Below are 22,162 nucleotides of genomic sequence, written 5' to 3'. Positions count from 1 at the left end.
GCTAATTTGCATGGATTCAACTTGGATCCATTTAATGTGTAGTATATCTTTGAGTTTTAAATCACTAATCTAATTATATAATTATTTGTCCATTTTATTTCTTGCATTTGGTCAATTGATTAATGTAGACTATTCCATTATTTCAATTATCTCATTGTACTAAATTTATAATTTTATAATTATTATTTGATCAATGATTGATGTAGACTATATTGTTTGTATTTCATCTCATTGCCATTTTCTATCATTCATTCTCATCATTATTTGTTGTTTTGTTCTGTTTTGTATCGTGCTAAACTGTAATTGGACTTGTGCCGACTAAGCCATTGTTTAAAATAAATAAATAAATAAATAAATAAATAAATAAATAGAGTATTCGGACACTGTTAGGTCTACTATTAATTTATACTACACACAATATGGAAATTCGAACAGTTAAGTAAGTCACAAGTAGTGCCTCAGCCGTTTGCCGTGTTTCTTGTTCTACCGATGTGATGCCTTCATAAATTTACACGTTTTTTATGGGTAATGCCTGTATACAGACAAAATCATCTCTCTCTCATTCTCTCTCTCTCTCTCTCTTTCTCTCTCCAGACTTAAAAACCCGCTTCCCCTTTATATCGTTGCACTCGGGAGAATTCATTATTCTATTCAAGTACTATTGTATACAGTTCTCGATAACACTATCCACAATATTAGTAATTAAAATTACTCTTTTTAAGAAAGCACGAGCTAATGGCGCTGGTACGAAATGCGACTCGTAATACACGTGGTACTGCAAATGGACTGGGAAGTTTGGCTACACTGTCTCCGTGATCTCGTTGCCAGATTTTCGTTAGCAGACCACATTTTAACGTGAGTTCCAATGAAAAGCTTCGTTCTCCATCCCCGCACTTTCCTCTCGTCCATCCAACTATTTTCTGTTTGGTCGGTTCATAACCTGGCTTTTAGTGTTGTGATCACGATGACATTTTTGCCGATCCCTGGTTTAGGGTAACAACTAAAAGCAAAGCTCAGGTTTATGACGTATCTCCACTTATGCCATCAGTCATCAAGGTCTGTAACACCAAAAAAGGAGAGGATTTAAATCGTTATCATTTTAATTAGACAGTAAGCTTCCTAGATAAATGTAAACATCCTCTGACGGGATGACACATCCCGCTTGATACAACATATCACAAAACCTTTATGTAGATACTTCCCGTCTGCGGTTATTCCCATTCAGAGTTCCTCCGTAGGCTACAGTCAAGATAACAAACAAGCAAGGGGTACGGGTAGAGGGCTGACCCACCATTCTAGTGATTCCCCTGGCTGCTCTCCACACTAAATCGCGCTTCCGTGTAGTCACGCCGCATAACAGGAATAAATGCGAAATAGATTGGAAGTTGCGCTCCCAATTTTTTTGTTCTCGTCAAGCCACTTCTCGGTCAGGCACGTCCACGTCAATTTGCGAAGACATTCTCACTAACAATCTGACTCTGGGATTCCCCTGCTTATACACAGCGCAGGGGTTTCCTTAGCCTTGAGTGTCATGCACCCATTCAAGGTCATATTTTATTTGTGGGACCCCAGATTGTTTTGTAGCATATAATTTAGGCTACGGTACCGACAATTACTTTTTACTCATTAACAATTTGCATAACGAAGTGAACTAAACGTCCTTAATAAATTGACAGCGACATTAAATTTTACTTTTGGTTTATGAAATATGAAAATACGTACTAAGTACAAAGTTATTTTATTTTATATCATGTCCTTGCTGTAAAATACAACCTGCTTGAGACCTGCTTTAAGGTTAATTTAAGTCGTTTCTGTGAAAAATTAAACCAGAACAAAGGGAAATAAAGGAGAACAAGGGCAAATAAAGGAGAAGAAAGGGAAATGAAGGAGAACAAGGGGAAATGAAGGAGGACAAGGGGAAATGAAGGAGAACAAGGGGAAATGAAGGAGAACAAGGGGAAATGAAGGAGGACAAGGGGAAATGAAGGAGAACAAGGGGAAATGAAGGAAGACAAAGGGAAATGAAGGAGAACAAGGGGAAATGAAGGAGAACAAGGGGAAATGAAGGAGGACAAGGGGAAATGAAGAAGAACAAGGGGAAATGAAGGAAGACAAAGGGAAATGAAGGAGAACAAGGGGAAATAAAGGAGAACAAGGGGAAATGAAGGAGGACAAAGGGAAATGGAGGACAACAAAGGGAAATGAAGGAGAACAAGGGGAAATGAAGGAAGACAAGGGGAAATGAAGGAGAACAAGGGGAAATGAAGAGGACGACAAGGAGGACAAGGAGAATACCTAGAGAGGAAGAGGCATATAAGGAGAAAAAGAAAACAAGAGGAATAGTCCTACAAGTACGAGAGGGGGATACATTTTTACCGACATTGAATTTTCATGTTATCGACCTCCGTACTTAAAAAGGAGAACAACGTAGCTCTATGTCTGAAGGAAAACGACAAGGAATACATAACATAACAATGATTTTCAAGAACTCGCAATGAATCGGTATTTCAATAAAATAATATTTCTGTACTTGTTTCGATACTAATCTAATATTATCAAGAATTTCGAATGTGATTCTTGATTTTCTGATAATTCTCGTTACTCTACTCCCTTTCGGTCTCCCCGAGAGATTTTGAGAGCTTATAGTTGTATCTTGTTGAAGTTGTCTTCTCTCATAGAAGCAGGGTATGATGTAGTATGAATTTCGGGTGGACAGGGCAAAATCACTCAGACTGGGGTCACTGATACGGGCCCATTTTGTAGTCTAAAATTTCACAGGGGTGACAATATCCAAATCCACACCTGTGGAGCAACGGTCAGCGCGTCTGGCCGCGAAACCAGGTGGCCCGGTTTCGAATCCCGGTCGGGGGAAGTTACCTGGTTGAGGTTTTTTCCTGGGTTTTCCCTCAACCCAATACGAGCAAATGCTGGGTAACTTTCGGTGCTGGACCCCGGACTCATTTCACCAGCATTATCACCTTCATATCATGCAGACGCTAAATAACCTAGATGTTGATACAGTGTCGTAAAATAACCCAAGAAAGAAACAATGTGCAGGAAATTTTGCCCGGAGCCCTCTAACAGAGACAGAATATTTTACGCGTTGGAAATCTGTGACAGTGGGACCCCCAATTATTTCGAAGGAATACATGTTAAGGATTTGTCGTCTTTAAAGGGAGAGGGCGATATTTTTTTGGTGAAAAATGAGTGAATTTAAAAAAAAAAATAAAAATTCTTTAAAAAACCCTGTGATATGTGTGGAATGCATAGCATAACTTTTTGTGGGTATTTGTGCCCTTATCAGATGTTGAGTCGCCATTTTTAAACGTCCTGCTTTATGGATTTTTAAATCACTCGCCCACTTTTATTGTTGTTTCCGGTAAATTAAATTTTCAATTTTTTTTCTTTAAAATACCCTGTGATATATATGGAATACATTGCATAACATTTTGTGGGTATTTGTGCCCTTATCGGATGTTGAGACGTCATTTTTAAACTTCCTGCGCTATAGATTTTTTAATCACACGCCCATTTTTATCGGTTTCTAGTAACTTCATTTTTTTTTTGCTACATTGCCAGACAAAAAATGTATATAATTTCTGAACTATTAAAGATACATGCATGAAATTTAGAACACACATTATTTAGAATATTAGGAAACTTTTCTCCGTAACAGAATTTTGTTAATTGATTTCATTTTAAAAATACGTCCGTTTGTTTGGAAGAAAGGAAATCAGAAAATTGTTATTAAATTTTAATTGTTTATATTACAAACGTAGGGACTAATATCAAAATTCTGTTACAGACAGTTTGTAGAACATGCTTTTGCAAATACATTGCACAAAATTGTTTGAATCTATCTTTAAAAACGGTTTAGATATATCGGTTTTAGTGCAATCCTGCATTGGGTATATTTTTTTTTCAATTTTGGGCCCCTTAATAATTTTTGTTTCACCTATAATATATATATAATTTGAACTGGTAATGGAAATTACGCTAAAACGGCTGGACAGATTTTAATAAATGACCCCTCATTTTAAAGCTTGGAACTCAAAGTTTTTCGGAAAAATAGTAGTTTTCAGTGAAATGTCAATTATTAAACATAATTTTCCTATTTTCCAAAATCCATCTGTCGTCAGTTTTGAGAACTAGCTAATAGCATTCACGGTCGACTTGATATTGCCTTCGCTTTTTTGTAAAGGAGAAGCGAAGCGAGCATCAAGTCAGCCGTGTTGCATTTCAGAATAAAACAAAACACACACTAAAGTAAACGATATTACACGAAGGCCATGATCTACAAGAATGCTGACATATTTAGAGCTCAAATTAAATTGGTTATTAAAAACTTAACTTACTAAAAATAATTTACAGGTTCGATTCTGTGGTGTGTAATTTTCTGGGTACAGCTGTGTATTGGATATTAAAAACTACAAAACCTGAGGTGGTTTGATGACATTATTACCATTAGAAATGAAATAGTATTGTAGTTAATGCCATGATGTGACTATTTTTCATTAATTATACATGTTAATGCTATATTGATGATATGAAAGTGAAACGTTTTGGGGTTATATAAGTAGATGTAGAGAATAACTTAAATTAGATTTTGATTTGTATAATTTATTGAGTGGCGCCTATATAGTATATGTTACTGAAAGCTATAAAACTTACGTAAGATAATACTATTATTGAAAATCAAATATTTTTATAATTATTAATGAAGTGGGGTTGGGTCTTTTTCATATATTTAATGGCGGTGTGGTGTAGATATTTATATGCGTGGTTCTCTTCAGTATTGGCTCGAGAGAGAGTACCTTTTATTGTTATGGAGCAAATAACTTTCAGAATGTCTGGCATTCTTCATTGAAAATAAACCTGAAAAATATTTATTTGAACGTCTAATGAACTTAGTTTGGAGCATTTGCTGCACAAGCCACTAGTAATATTTTATTTGGTTGAGTTGCCACAGCTATGAGCTCTCTACATACAAAAAATTAATATTTTACACCAAATAGGAAAATAGTAATATGCGTTAAAAGAGCGGTATGTTGACGTTTTCATGTTCGAGGAAATGATTGAAAAAGCGAAACGTAGTTGAGCTTTTTTAATTTCTGAGAACATGGAAAGAAACATACCGCTCGTGTATCGTACATTATTTTGTGCGAAGATCGTTTATTACATACCTGAAAGACAAATTTCTAATTAGTTGCAATGAAATCTCCATGTTGGTTTCTGTTTAATGACGGCAACTTCGGAAATCCAAAATATCTTTCTTCAACATTGTTGCTATAAAATGTTTTCTGTGTTTACTATACTCCAGCAAGTCGTGATATACGTCTGTCTTTTTTTTCCCCCAGTCTATAAATGCGAACTTAAAACAAACGGTAAGGTTATTTAATGATTTATTTTTCATTTTAATATTTTAACAATATTATTTATAATAACATATTGCAGTAATAACATCGGCATCTGAAATCTTGTTGATTTTTTCACGGCTTCCTTAATGTTACTTGTATCAGGAATTCAATAAGTTTCGTGGAGTAGGAGACTTTACTTAATTTTTGCAAATATTTAAAAACAATAATTAACATTGCAATTTAGGTGAAATTGCAGTGGTAAGTTTTCAATTTATAATTATTATTACTATGTTAAACGTCTGTCTCGTGACCAGAATATTGTACGAAATGGAAATATAAAAATTGGAGATTTATCCTTCGAAGAGGTGGAAAAATTCAAATATCTTGGAGCAACAGTAACAAATATAAATGACACTCGGGAGGCAATTAAACGCAGAATAAATATGGGAAATGCGTGTTATTATTCGGTTGAGAAGCTCTTATTATCCAGTATGCTGTCCAAGAATCTGAAAGTTAGAATTTATAAAACAGTCATATTACCGGTTCTTCTGTATGGTTGTGAAACTTGGACTCTCACTCTGAGAGAGGAACATAGGTTCAGGGTATTTGAGAATAAGGTGCTTAGGAAAATATTTGGGGCTAAGCGGGATGAAGTTACAGGAGAACGGAGAAAGTTACACAACACAGAACTGCACGCATTGTATTCTTCACCTGACATAATTAGGAACATTAAATCCAGACGTTTGAGATGGGCAGGGCATGTAGCACGTATGGGCGAATCCAGAAATGCATATAGAGTGTTAGTTGGGAGACCGGAGGGAAAAAGACCTTTAGGGAGGCCGAGACGTAGATGGGAGGATAATATTAAAATGGATTTGAGGGAGGTGGGATATGATGATAGAGACTGGATTAACCTTGCACTGGATAGGGACCGCTGGCGGGCTTATGTGAGGGCGGCAATGAACCTTCGGGTTCCTTAAAAGCCATTTGTAAGTAAGTAAGTAAGTATGTTAAACGTCTCTAAAAATAATATGTTAGAATCCTAAAGCAGTAAAATTTATATGGCGCTTAAGCGGTAAGAAGAGGGAAATTGTTATGTGTGTTACGTTGGGAATACTGAATGTGGTATTTCACACTTACCGCGTATTGGTTCTGTGCGGAAAACAAGCAAATGCGCACGATCTCGCACAAAAGTTTTAAAAAATACCATTCTCCCCCCTTAAAATATCATCGCTCTAGCCCGGGATTGAACCAACGGAACGTAAGCATGGCAACTTTTTGGAAGCCGACGCAAATGCCGAAAGTTTATACGCAGTCCTCCAGGGTGGCAAACTTTTACATGAAGGCTTTCTCTGTCTGTCCTGATTGATATAGTCAGTCCTTGATAATGCACGACAGCGATTCCTGCTCTTATCGCCGAAGTCGCTGGTGAAGTCCAGCAACACGTCACGCCACCCAGCCTATTGCCACGCGCCGCGATAAATACCAGCATCCAGGCCCTGCCAGCGCACTCCACCCGCCATGCACGTCCTCGCGCTTCTGCTGGTGAGCGCGGCTTCAATGTCAGTAGTGTCTGCGCAATGCATCGCCTCCATCACCAGGGCGAGCGGCTCCAGGGCGCCGGCCAGCATCTGCAGCGGAGATCTGATCTTCGACGAGAACTTCAGACAGTTCAATTTCAGCACCTGGAGCCACGAGATCACGGCGGCGGGCGGAGGGGTGAGTACAGCAGTTATTGTTTGAAATTATTTACCCGTTCATATAATAATAATAATAATAATAATAATAATAATAACAATAATAATAATACAGAAAATTTAAAATACCGATAATATGAATTGTGAACAATTTTAATAATTAAATAATATTTCAACTATGTTGTCCTTTTCCTTTCTTCAATAGCTTAATAAGTGCTCTATAGTATTTTTTGACCCTGTTCATCTATTAGAATTTGTAGGCCTACTATTCTTGTCACTACGTATTTGTATGTGTTATCTGGTAGGATGAAAGAGAAGGCCACATGCTCTTAATCCTCTCCGATTGAATGAATGAATGAATGAATGAATGAATGAATGAATGAATGAATGAATGAATGAATGAATGAATGAATGAATGAATGAGTAAAGGAGTAAACGAGCAACTAAATAAATAAGTACATAAATAAGTAAGTAAGTAAATAAGTATATAAAAAATAAATGAATGAATAAATGAATAATTCAGTAAACGAGTAAATAAATAAGTAAGTAAATAAATGAATAAGTAAATAAATAAATAAACGAATGAATGAATGAATAAGTAAATAAGTAAATGAATAAGTAGGTAAATAAGTAAATAAATAAATAAGGAAGTAAATAAATAAATAAATAAATAAACGTGTGAATGAGTGAATGAATAAGTAAATAAGTAAATGAATAAGTAAGTAAATAAGTAAATAAATAAACGAATGAATAAGTAAATAAATAAATAAATGAGTACATAAATAACTAAGTAAATAAGTCAAAAATAAATAAATAAATGAATAAGTGAGTAAACGAGTAAATAAATAATAAGTAAATAAATAAGTAAGTAAATAAATAAATAAGTAAATAAATAAATAAACGAATGAATGAATGAATGAATAAGTAAATAAGTAAATAAATAAATAAATAAATAAACGAATGAATGAATAAAGAAATAAATAAGTGAGTAAACGAGCAAATAAATATATTTTTTATGTTCTAGTGATATTTAACTTATTTTATATTTTTGTTTTCATATTTTCCGATAATGGTATATCTATAATGTAATAAGTTTAGCTATATATAACCATGATTTTCCTTACTGTGTGTACTTAAAAATATTGTAATCATTGTATGCTTTGTACTGCACTATTTTATTACTATTATTATTATTATCATTATTATTATCAATAATTGTCTTATTTTTTATACTTTGTATGTCTCATTTATTTTGACCTGCTGTTCACATTTTATTATGCTTTTTTCTTTCTTTCTGTATGTTATATATTATGTCTGATTTCTACTTACTTGTTGTTTACATTTTATTATTATTATCTTATTCAGTTTTGTGTGTAAAATTGTAGTGTACTTTGTAATTTGTAGTGTTTTTTGTAACGCAGTTTTACGCAGTTGAGTGTTGAGTGTTAGAGAAGCCGTATGGCCTTAACTCTGCCAGGTTAAATAAATCATTATTATTATTATTATTATTATTATTATTATTATTATTATAAATAAGTAAGTAAATAAGTAAATAAAAATGAATGAATGAATGAATGAATGAATGAGTAAATAAATAAGTACAGTAAGTAAATAAGTAAATAAAAAAATAAATAAATAAATGAATGAGGAGTAAGCGACTAAACGAGTAAATAAATAAATAAATAAATAAATAAGTAAATAAGTAAGTAAATAAGTAAATATAAAATAAATAAATAAATGAATAAGTGAGTAAACGAGTAAATAAATAAATAAGTAAAGAAATAAATAAATGAATGAATGAATGAATGAATGAATGAATGAATGAATGAATGAATGAATGAATGAATGAATTACTGAATGAATGAATGAATGAATGAATGAATGAATGAATGAATGAATGAATGAATGAATGAATGAATGAATGAAGTTATTAAGTAGGCCTAAGTAAATAAATAAGTGCATAAGTAATTAAAACATAAATAAAAATAAATAAATAAATAAATGATAAATAAATAAATAAATAAATAAATAAATAAATAAATAAATAAATAAATAAGATTTTAATCAAATATTGAAAAACTCTTATATACAATTAATTTTGTTTCATATGCTTCGTTTTTTACATCTTATTTCAGCTGTTGTAAACCAATTTTTCTTCTTTTTAATCCTGAAGAAAAATGAGTATAAACGTGTTAAGTTTAATCCTAATTCATCATCTCTCATTGCACGAACATTTAGTAGCCCTGCTGCACATAGTGGCTACACACTCCTTTTCTATATAGTCGTTACGATACCCTGCTGTGCTGGGTTCGAAACTCGCTGTATGTTTTCTCCTAATGTCTCTGTAAAACAAATGCTAGGAGTTTCAGTACAATTTTAAAAAAATTGAGACAATGTGTTTATTACTATTAATCATGAAACATTTATTGACGTCTGTTACAGAACTGGGAGTTCCAGGTCTACGTCAATAATCGTTCCAACAGTTACGTGAAGGATGAGACACTGTTCATCCAGCCCACTCTGACCTCTGATAAGTATGGAGAAAGATTCCTGACGTCAGGAACCCTCAGACTGTACGGCGGATCTCCAGCGGACGAGTAAGTACATATTATGCATTCTCTTGCTTCTAACAAAGTATGAAACCCGTTGTAACCCAGAGGTACTGGACGCTAGAGGCTAACTTATGGGCAAGTGACTGTTGTCACAATGCCTACCATTTGTTCACATAAATATATAATGAATGAATAGATACATGGATGAATAAATGAATAAATAAATCAATACACAAACATATAAGTAAATAAATAATAAATAAGTACGTAAATAAATAAATAAATAAGTACACAAATAATTAAGTATGCAAATAAATAAGTATGCAAATAAATAAGTATGCAAATAATTAAGTATGCAAATAATTAAGTATACAAATAAATAAGTATGCAAATAAATAAGTATGCAAATAATTAAGTATGCAAATAATTAAGTATGCAAATAAATAAGTATGCAAATAAATAAGTATGCAAATAATTAATTATGCAAATAATTAAGTATGCAAATAAATAAGTATGCAAATAAATAAGTATGCAAATAAATAAGTATGCAAATAAATAAGTGTGCAAATAATTAAGTATGCAAATAAATAAGTATGCAAATAAATAAGTATGCAAATAAATAAGTATGCAAATAAATAAGTATGCAAATAAATAAGTATGCAAATAAACAAGTATGCAAATAAACAAGTATGCAAATAAATAAGTATGCAAATAAATACGTATGCAAATAATTAAGTATGCAAATAAATAAGTATGCAAATAAATAAGTATGCAAATAATTAAGTATGCAAATAATTAAGTATGCAAATAAATAAGTATGCAAATAAATAAGTATGCAAATAAATAAGTATGCAAATAAATAAGTATGCAAATAATTAATTATGCAAATAAATAAGTATGCAAATAAATAAGTATGCAAATAAATAAGTATGCAAATAAATAAGTATGCAAATAAATAAGTATGCAAATAATTAAGTATGCAAATAAATAAGTATGCAAATAATTAAGTATGCAAATAATTAAGTATGCAAATAAATAAGTATGCAAATAAATAAGTATGCAAATAATTAAGTATTCAAATAATTAAGTATGCAAATAAATAAGTATGCAAATAAATAAGTATGCAAATAAATAAGTATGCAAATAAATAAGTATGCAAATAAATAAGTATGCAAATAATTAATTATGCAAATAAATAAGTATGCAAATAAATAAGTATGCAAATAAATAAGTATGCAAATAAATAAGTATGCAAATAAATAAGTATGCAAATAAATAAGTATGCAAATAATTAAGTATGCAAATAAATAAGTATGCAAATAAATAAGTATGCAAATAAATAAGTGTGCAAATAATTAAGTATGCAAATAAATAAGTATGCAAATAAATAAGTATGCAAATAAATAAGTATGCAAATAAATAAGTATGCAAATAAATAAGTATGCAAATAAACAAGTATGCAAATAAACAAGTATGCAAATAAATAAGTATGCAAATAAATACGTATGCAAATAATTAAGTATGCAAATAAATAAGTATGCAAATAATTAAGTATGCAAATAAATAAGTATGCAAATAATTAAGTATGCAAATAAATAAGTATGCAAATAATTAAGTAAGGAAATAATTAAGTAAATAAATAAGTTAACAAATAAATAAGTATGCAAATAATTAAGTAAGGAAATAATTAAGTAAATAAATAAGTTAACAAATAAATAAGTATGCAAATAATTAAGTAAGGAAATAATTAAGTAAATAAATAAGTTAACAAATAAATAAGTATGCAAATAATTAAGTAAGGAAATAATGAAGTAAATAAATAAGTTAACAAATAAATAAGTATGCAAATAATTAAGTAAGGAAATAATTAAGTAAATAAATAAGTTAACAAATAAATAAGTATGCAAATAATTAAGTAAGGAAATAATTAAGTAAATAAATAAGTTAACAAATAAATAAGTATGCAAATAATTAAGTAAGGAAATAATTAAGTAAATAAATAAGTTAACAAATAAATAAGTATGCAAATAATTAAGTAAGGAAATAATGAAGTAAATAAATAAGTTAATAAATAAATAAGCAGGTAAATAAATAAATAAGCAGGTAAATAAATAAGTGGTAGGTATATAAATAAATAATTAAGTAGGTTAATAAATAAGTAAATAAATAATTTCTTAAAACCTGAAGGATATTTTAAGGAACATTTTCGTAAATGAAATAATCATTGAAAAATACTAGATATTTCGGTGGGCACGTGCATTAACATCGGTTAGTGTAACCACCAGTTAAAATTGCCATCGAAACTCTGGCGAACATTTTTAGGGTACATTCATCTCACTTAGGACTTAAAAAAAGGTTAACTACAGTAATTTCTAAGGGAGATATCCAGTGAGGTGAAATTATGTGAGATGAAAGTTAAAGGAGGATGAAGTGGAGTGTAATTAAATTTGTAAGTTTGCCGGAAACGGAAAAGTCCCGATAAACTCCCAACTTTCTGACCTCCACCATAAGAAGTACGACTCTAGTTAACGCAAAGATTCATACCCAGTTTTGCGGGATGACAAGCGTTCAACCTAGCATTGTCATACCGATGGATAACTAACGTTTTAATGAGTAAAGACTCAAAATTGACACACACAATATTAATTAATGTACGCATGTCTGTTTAGGTGTACAAACCCCTCTGACTGGGGGTGCGAGAGAAGAGGGACGCCTTCTAACGTTTTGAACCCCATAACCTCAGCCAGGATTCGAACTCCAGATTCGTTCAGTTTCTGTTACGGCAGAGTGGAAGTGCGGGCCAAACTGCCAGCTGGAGATTGGATCTGGCCTGGTAAGTTGCACTTTATGAATTGCTGAATTTATTAATGTGTTTCGATAAATTGAATAAAAGACAGTTTACCTGTGCCTTACAATAAGCCATTGTTGGATGAACTGTTTTTCCAACTCGTCCGTTTCTATTAGTAGTAGTAGTAGTAGTAGTAGTAGTAGTAGTAGTAGTAGTAGTAGTAGTAGTAGTAGTAGTAGTAGTAGTAGTAATACTAATACTAATAATACTAATACTACTACTAATAATAATTTATTTATTTATTAGTTACTTATTTATCTGTCTGTCTGTCTACCTCCTATCTATCCATCCATCCATCCATCCATCCATCCATCCATCCATCCATCCATCCATCCATCCATCCATCCATCCATCCATCTATCTATCTATCTATCTATCTATCTATCTATCTATCTATCTATCTATCTATCTATCTATCTATCTATCTATCTATCTATCTATCTATCTATCTATCTATGTGCTGGACAACAGCCATTGGCCAATAAAAGTCCAGCACAGTGATACAATTAATACATTAAAATGAACAACTATGGTACAAATTAAATACTTGAGTTAACAACAAAATAAAGAACATAGATTAAATAATTAATTTACAAGAATTAAAACTATAAATTATTAGGGAAAGGAGTTGATTCTTACTACCAATTTGTGTATAAGGATTATGCAAATAATATTAGCAAAGACATCGCCATATTGTAATACTTGTATACATTGAATGGATCGAAATCGCCTACATGTAAGTTAGCATGTTTAATACATCTGGAAACCGGCGAGGAAGATTTATAATTTGTAATATAGAAGAGTTTGTGATGTCTCATGTCCTTCATAGGAATACGAAGGCTGACGCAGTGTAAGAAAGATTGACAATTAATGTCACCTTTAAGGACCTTACATAGGAATAAGTAATCGAGATCATGACGTCTGGCATACATGCTTCGACATTTAAAATGCTCGCATTATTTATCATAGTTATACTCAGAGTTATTAGGCAGGAATCGGTACGAACATAATGAAATAAATTTCCTTCGAATATTTTCTAGTTTTGCCGAATCAGAACTAGTAATAGAGTTCCAAACTACAGATGCATATTCGAGTTTCTATCTCACTAATGTATAGTATAGTATTAAAAGAGAGTCAGGTGTTGAAAAAGAATAAGTAATTGACCGAATTATTCCTAACATATATTCGACAGATAATGGAGAAAAAATGGGAGTATAAGGGTACAGTACATCAGTTATTCATAGATTTCAAAAAGGCATATGACTCGGTTAAGAGGTAAGTATTATATGATATTCTTATTGACTTTGGTATTCCCAAGAAACTAGTTCGATTAAATAAAAAAGTGTCTCAGTGAAACATACAGCAGAGTCCGTATAGGTCAGTTTCTATCTGATGCTTTTCCAATTCACTGCGGGCTAAAGCAAGGAGATGCACTATCATCTTTACTTTTTAACTTTGCCCTAGAATATGTCATTAGGAAAGTTCAGGATAACAGGCAGGGTTTGGAATTGAACGGGTTACATCAGCTTCTTGTCTATGCGGATGACGTGAATATGTTAGGAGAAAATTCACAAACGATTAGGGCAAACACGGAAATTTTACTTGAAGCAAGTAAAGAGATAGGTATGGAAGTAAATCCCGAAAAGACAAAGTATATAATTATGTCTCGTGACCAGAATATTGTACGAAATGGAAATATAAAAGTTGGAGATTTATCCTTCGAAGGGGTGGAAAAATTCAAATTTCTTGGAGCAACAGTAACAAATATAAATGATACTCGGGAGGAAATTAAACGCAGAATAAATATGGGAAATGCGTGTTTATTATTCGCTTGAGAAGCTTTTATCATCTAGTCTGCTGTCAAAAAATCTTAAAGTTAGAATTTATAAAACAGTTATATTACCGGTTGTTCTTTATGGTTGTGAAACTTGGACTCTCACTCTGAGAGAGGAAAATAGGTTAAGGGTGTTTGAGAATAAGGCGCTTAGGAAAATATTTGGTGCTAAGAGGGATGAAGTTACAGGAGAATGGAGAAAGTTACACAACGCAGAACTGCACGCATTGTATTCTTCACCTGACATAATTAGGAACATTAAATCCAGACGTTTGCGATGGGCAGGGCATGTAGCACGTATGGGCTAATCCAGAAATGCATATAGAGTGTTAGTTGGGAGGCCAGAGGGGAAAAGACCTTTGGGGAGGCCGAGACGTAGATGGGAAGATAATATTAAAATGGATTTGAGGGAGGTGGGATATGATGATAGGGACTGGATTAATCTTGCACAGGATAGGGACCAATGGCGGGCTTATGTGAGGGCGGCAATGAACCTTCGGGTTCCTTAAAAGCCATTTGTAAGTAAGTAAGTAAGTATTATTCCTAACATTCTTATTGCGTGGTTATAAATATAATCAATGTGGTTATGAAAATATAATGTATTGTGTATTAATACACCGAGGTCTCTAATACAATCTTTTCTGTTAATTAATACATTTTTTAGATGATGGTTATATTTTTGTGTAGAGGTTTTCCTTGAAAATAATATTAGGCCTACGTAAGTTTTGGATTCATTAATCATCATCCCGTTATCAACTGACCATTTGGTAATTGAATTAATGTCATCCTGAAGAAATTGACAGTCGGCAACAGTATTGATTTTTCGAAAAATTTTAAGATCATCAGCGAATAATAGATAGTCAGAACTTATTCTTTTGCAAATGTCATCAATGAAGATTAACAATAGAAGAGGTCCTAAAGTTGAGCCTTGGGGCACACCACAAATAATATTAAATGGATCAGAGAGAGTATTCGAAATAATAATTTATTTATTTATTTATTTAGAATATTAACGTGCAAAAACAACAGCACAAGGCCAATTACAGTTATTATTATTTATTATTATTATTATTATTATTATTATTATTATTATTATTATTATTATTATTATTATTATTATTATTATAGCGTTGAGAATGAGAGTGAAAATTGAGTGATTTTCTTCGTTTTCTTTAACGTGTACTTCTAAAGACACAAAAGGACAATAATTTTCATGTTTTTGTTGTGGTGCATCCTAAGCTCATACTTTTCGCAACGCTAGACGCATGCTTAAAATCTTATTACTGTAGCCAGGATGTTAAGACATTTATAATACTTAAAACAGAAACATAAGAAAGGCAATTATAGTAGGCGTTATTTATTGTCGTAGGCGTTATTTAATGCATAGTCTTTATTTGTAGTTCTAGATTTATTTATTTATTTATTTATTTATTTATTTATTTATTTATTTATTTATTTATTTATTTATTTATTTATTTATAGAGTTAATTCTACGTTTATTTCCTATTTTCTGCCTTCCTCTTTGTCTCCTCATATGATCCATATATCTTAATGTCGTCTATCATCTGATATCTTCTTCTGCCCCGAACTCTTCTCCCGTTCACCATTCCTTCCAGTGCATCCTTCAGTAAGCAGTTTCTTCTTAGCCAGTGACCCAACCAATTCCTTTTTCTCTTCTTGATCAGTTTCAGCATCATTCTTTCTTCACCATCTCTTTCCAACACAGCTCCATTTCTTATTCTGTCTGTCCACTTCACACGTTCCATTCTTCTACATATCTACATTTCAAATCCTTCTAGTCGCTTCTTTTCACTTCGTCGTAATGTCCATGTTTCTGCTCCATACAATGCCACAATCCATACAAAGCACTTCACTAGTCTCTTCCTTAGTTCTTTCTCCAGAGGTCCGCAACATGTACCTTTTTCTATTAAAATCTTCCTTGGCCATTGATATGCTTCTTTTGACTTCCTGGCAGCAGCTCATGTTACTGCTTACAGTACACTCCAAGTGTTTGAAGCTGTCCCCTTGCTCTACTGCCTCATTTAGAATTCGCAAGTTTACCTTCCTTATTTTTCTTCGTATGACCATGGTGTTTGTCTTATTTTCATTTATCTTCATCCCATACTGCTCACAGCTGACATTTAGCTCCTGTAACATATCCCATCATCTCCTCTTCTGCTAACAAAGCCATATCATCTGCAAATGTTACGCACTTTATTCTTCTTCCTCCTACTATCACTCCTCCTATGTTCTGAAAACAGTTTTTACTAAATCCTCCAAGTAGATATTGAACAGGATAGGTGACAATGGGCATCCTTGATGTACTCCTCTCCCTATTTCACTTCCTTCTGACATTTCTTCTCCTATCTTGACTGTGACTCGTTGCTTTATATAAAGACTAGCTGTACCCGTGCGCTCCGCTGCACTTGTTAGAAATAAATATAAAGTAATTACATAATTAAAATAGGACATTTGATCCAGGGAACATTCGTGTTTGATAGAAGGATAAATCGTTTAATATGTCACTTAATTTAAATTGTATTTAAATAATGAAAGTGCGATCATTTTGGTCCAGATACCACTCATATAGTGCAATGATAATTCCTTTAACATATTTCTGAATTGTTATTACATGCAAATAAATCAAATATGATCATTTGGTTCAGAGAACATCCGTTTTTGGTGCAATTTGGTCCCATCAAAATTTTGCTTCGAATGAAACCTATCGGAAACCATTTTTAAAGAAACTTTTGTTATGCAACATTTTCCACAAAAATCAATAATAAGCGAGATATTTCGGTTTATTTAATTCAGGCACCCTTATACTCCACCGTTTTAAATAAAGTATTTTGAATGTCATATAGCCTAAAATCTAAGTTACAACGAACTTAATTTATATTTAAGTTTTCATATAAATCGGTTCAGCCATTATCGCGTGAAAAGATAACAAACATCCAGACAGACAGACAGACATGCAAACAAAAATTTCAAAAAAGCGATTTTCGGTTTCAGGATGGTTAATTATACATGTTAACACCAATTATTTTTGGAAAATCGAAAATTACCGGAATAATTTTGGCTACAGATTTATTATTAGTATAGATTACTGAATAGCCTTCTCCCCCATTTCCCATATGACTATTTATTCTGCGTTTAATTTCCTCTCGAGTGTCATTTATATTTGTTACTGTTGTCCCAGGATATTTGAATTTTTCCACTTTTTCAAAGGATAAATTTCTAATTTTTATATTTCCATTTCGTATTGTACAGTATTCTGGTCACTACACATAATCTCATACTTCAGTCAGTACATAAAAGGAACAAAAACTGACAGACCCCCGCTGGAGTCAAACTAAGCATTTCATTTACCTGCACGATATCTGCAGGTTCAATAGGCCTAGTACTTCAATTCACAACAAAGTCGAATCGAGCTATGGTGTGTTATAAACTCTTGGTTAGAATTTCCATTCAAACACGCCGTCAAAAGATGTCAGCTTCGTGACGGAACACACTGTATAAGTTTTCTTACCATAATATCCGGGATGCATTCAAAGCATAAAAGTTGAAATTGGCAACTGGCATTTATCCTTTTTGTGCTCGTTCCACTTCAATCAGGAAGTGACCTTGCTTTTTGCTGACCACGTGACGAGGGAGTCCCACCATTTGTTAAGGTGTAATAAGAAGATTTGGGTTTTTACGCCTGCTGGTTGTCTCGTCGTATCCAAGCACTGCAGATTTCTGTTTTCAGTTTCGGTTTCAATTCAAGGTCAACAGTATAGTTTCTCTTACATCATCATTCCACGACTCTTTCGTCCGTCGATCTTGCTCACATTTAAATTTATCTTCGAACGTCTTTCATTTTATATTTTTGCAAGACGTCCAAACCATTTCAATTTTTTATCGTGGCGCGACAGGCCATAAAGGACCACCAGCCAACTGCTGTACTTGAGTCCACATGCCTCAGCAGAGGTCAATGATCTTCCAATTGGTATGGTAATAACGTATGGTCAGCATGATGAAACACTCATGCCCACGTGCATCAACGTCAGTTAGTATAACCACCAGTTAAAATTGTCACCTAACCTCTGGTTAAGCATTTTTACAGTGGATCGACCTCGGTTACGACTTAAATAGGAGGTTAACCACAGTAATCTCTAACCGGCCATATTCGAGCGGTTAAAAGAGATAACCAGTGATTAGTAGAGCAAGTAAAGCAAAATGGCGGCCACAGCCACAGATGTTTATTTCGAAGACGATTATTATTGTACAGTACTTGAATTACTTGGATAGAGCGTGAGCGTGAAGGTTCTTTAGTGGAAAGAGAGAATTCTTACGAGGAATTAGGTGACAGAAAATTTCAGGAGGGATTTCGTTTATCAAAATCTACAAATGGATCACTTGAAATAACACAAAAACAGTCATATTTCTCCTATGGTTCGGCTGCTTATATTACGATTCTATGTAACTGATATTTTCTGTATTTTAAGAGGGAATACTCGAATATCTCTTTCTCTGTCACTGGCTGAAGAAAGAGAGGTTATTTATGGATCTTAGAATAATGAACAGTTCCCTCGTGTAAATGAGGTACTTGATCGTATACACATTCCTATTAATCTTCTGCATCCTTTTCCTTTACAGATATTCCATCTTTTTATATAATATATTTAAATTCTAGTAATTAAGTCTAGCGACACTTCAACCACACATTGGGATATAATCATTTTTGCATTCAATTTTCTATTTTGTACGATTTTAACCTAACAGCAAAGAAATGCAACTCGCAAATATAACAGCGCCCAAAGGCAAACAAATGCAAAGCGAAAATGGACACGTTCATTTCGGTGTAGAACGGAGTGAGCGCAGTCATTTTTAGACGTTGACTATTATCTTTGCAGCGATATGGATGCTTTCCTTTAGTCATTTTGTAGAAACAGTACACCAGCATAGACTTTACTCTGGTTAAATGAGGTGTCAGCTAGCCATGTTTAAGTAATCTGTGATTATGAATGGTGCACACAAATTACATTTTAACCACTGTTACTGTTTAACCGTCGCTTCATAATCTACGATTACTGCGTTTTTAACCGATGTTGATACACTTCACCATCAGCCATTATAAGTGGATTTCGCAACCGGATATTGCTACTCATTGTAGCCATTCAAATTCATCACGATGCTGGGTGGGCACCCGCCGAAATTTCATGAAAAAATTTCTTCCTCACTGAGCTCTTTAACCAATGTTCATTCCGTAAAGAAGGCATGACGCTTTACACCACGCCGCCAGTGGCGGCTCCTGCATATTTCTTAAGAGGAGGAAAGAAGTTAACAGCACTAAATGACACCTTCTTGAATGAAACATGCTACAAATTAGCCTACAAGCATACATGTAAGACCAGGTAGTGTTGGGGTTGGCCTTCCCTTCTGTATAGCAATAATCTGTTCTTGTAAACTGAGTTTTCTAAATTGTCCAAAATCTGTAATAATAATAAATCTGTAGCCGAAATTTTTCTGGTAATTTTCGATTTTCCAAAAATAATTGGTCCTAACATATATAATTAACCACCCTGAAACCGAAAATCGCTTTTTTGACATTTTTGTTTGTATGTCTGTCTGTCTGTCTGTCTGTATGTTTGTTACCTTTTCACGCGATAATGGCTGAACCGATTTCGATGAAAATTGGAATATAAATTAAGTTCGTTGTAACTTAGGTTTTAGGCTATATGGCATTCAAAATACATTATTTAAAAGGAGGGGTTATAAGGGAGGGTCTGAATTAAATAAATCGAAATATCTCGCTTATTATTGATTTTTGTGAAAAATGTTACACAACAAAAGTTTCTTTAAAAATAATTTTCGATAAGTTTTATTCCTTGAAAAATTTTGATAGGACTGATATTTAATGAGATAAATGAGTTTTAAAATTGAAATAACTGCCATCTAAGGTCGTGTAATGAATTAAGAACAAATGACTTCGTCTATAAGGGGCCTTGGACAACAACAATCGAAACAGGGGACTTGGACATCAACAATCGAAAGCAATTAAACATAGCCTACAGAGAATTTTTCTGTGTTTGTATGAAGTAATATCAGAAGCTAAATTAACCGATTTGTATAATTAATTATTATTTCACCATATGAAAGTGTAGTTTCTCTAGATGGACATATTGCTATAATGTTATTACAGTAACGTCTGAGTAAATCGAGGACAGGTAAGATTAAAATAGCTTCTTATACACAGAAAATGTGATAGGCTATTTTGTACTTTCGTTTTCTGTATTTCTTAAAACAATATTTATGTACACTCATTTTAATCTCAGAGAATTAACGAACAACGAGAGTGTATTGATTTAGTATGCAGTAATAGTACGTTAACTTAGCAATCCATTATTTTATAATTCAAATTTTAACTATGCTCAATTGAATCGTGTTAAAATACATAAAATATATATGCAATAAATGCAATGCAAAAAAAAAATTGGGTAATGAGCGAAGCAGATTATCTTGCGCTGTTGTAAAATTTGTTCCCTGGATCAAACGTCCTATTTTAATTATGTAATTACTTTATATTTATTTCTAACAGGTGCAGCGGAGCGCACGGGTACGGCTAGTATATAATATGTTTTCAGTTCCATTCATTGTTGAATAATCGCACAAATTAACAATTACAAGGAACTTCACAACCTCGCAGCATTTTTCGCGCACACTACAGCATCACATGTGTTGGAAGAGACTAGCTACTAACACGTAACCGGAACCGTTTTACGGAAGTGGGAATGGGAAGTAATCTGTTAGGAAAGCGAGAACATTACACCCACCCACGTGGTCTGTGTTCAGTATCACGTGCTTTTGAAGAATGTCAGTTCTTGTAAAGTCACACTACCATTATTGTTCAAATATAGTTTTAGCATTTAAGATTTAAGGCCCGGTTTTATAAATACGGTTAATCTAAAGGTTATGTTAAACCTAAGTTAAATCTAACCGTGAGTTTAACTCAACGTGTCGTATTACAGAGTCTCGGTTAAGTTAAACCCATAGTGTAATACGATTGGTATTACTGCTAGGAAAGAATAGAAGACGATCGCAACTGTTTAATTATATTGTTGATTTAAAATAGCCGACGATCGTAGAGAATCTTCATTAAGAAACATCTTTATTCTTCGATATCAGAGAGAGTATATAAAAACAAAACCTAAAGAGGCCAATACCGCGTACTTCAGCATGCTTGTCAGACTTAACCTCAAATAGTTTCTTAACGCTGGTTACCAACTTTATACTCCCAAACACAATGCAACCAAACTAAACCTTGCATGACCTTCCGTGACGTAACTGCATACAGAATCAACTGAGTAATGAAGTAATAATATTAGTGTGCGTATTTTATGACATATATTGACATATTGATTTATTGATATAGTTCACAAGTACAAAACTTAATAATATAACAAAAGATCTATAAACAAATGTAGTTCTACATACTAAATATACAGTTTCCTAGATTCATTATTTTATCGCAAATCTCAATAATTTATTGGTTCAAACTTGCACTTACGTCTGGTTTTAGTGCATGTTTAAACCAATCGTGATAACCATTAAGACATTAAACCTTATTTTATCTGCTCCTTTTCACAATTTAATTGTAATTATTTAGGTCTTATTTTAATAATAACTTATTATTCCAATTAGGTAATCAGATGTCGACATACTGTAAGTCATGAACTTGAATTAGCTGAGTCGATACATTCTATATGTAGGTTGTCTTTATTTCTTACAATATTTCCTTGTCAGCAGAAACGTTTGCGTAACTTCAATGAAGACTACCGCATACCTGCTTAAAAACAAACTTGACAAGTTGCTTACATAATCAACCTCAATTT

The 22,162-nt window shown here is 32.7% G+C and overlaps 1 protein-coding gene across 1 annotated transcript in view; it reads left to right on the top strand.

Annotated features, from left to right (window-relative positions):
• LOC138703805 (beta-1,3-glucan-binding protein-like) overlaps window positions 1-22,162 on the top strand; it is a 55,856-nt gene that overhangs the window by 15,199 nt on the left and 18,495 nt on the right. The window contains exons 2-4 of the mRNA XM_069831994.1: window positions 6,732-7,076; window positions 9,497-9,651; window positions 12,276-12,439. Coding sequence (XP_069688095.1) covers window positions 6,879-7,076; window positions 9,497-9,651; window positions 12,276-12,439 — 517 coding nt within the window. The 5' untranslated portion in view covers window positions 6,732-6,878. The remainder of the gene's footprint in view (window positions 1-6,731; window positions 7,077-9,496; window positions 9,652-12,275; window positions 12,440-22,162) is intronic.

The sequence above is a fragment of the Periplaneta americana genome, chromosome 7 (assembly GCF_040183065.1).
Source record: "Periplaneta americana isolate PAMFEO1 chromosome 7, P.americana_PAMFEO1_priV1, whole genome shotgun sequence".
Classification (NCBI taxonomy): domain Eukaryota; kingdom Metazoa; phylum Arthropoda; class Insecta; order Blattodea; family Blattidae; genus Periplaneta; species Periplaneta americana.
Note: the sequence above shows the minus strand (reverse complement) of the source record. Positions and strands in the feature narration are given on the sequence as shown.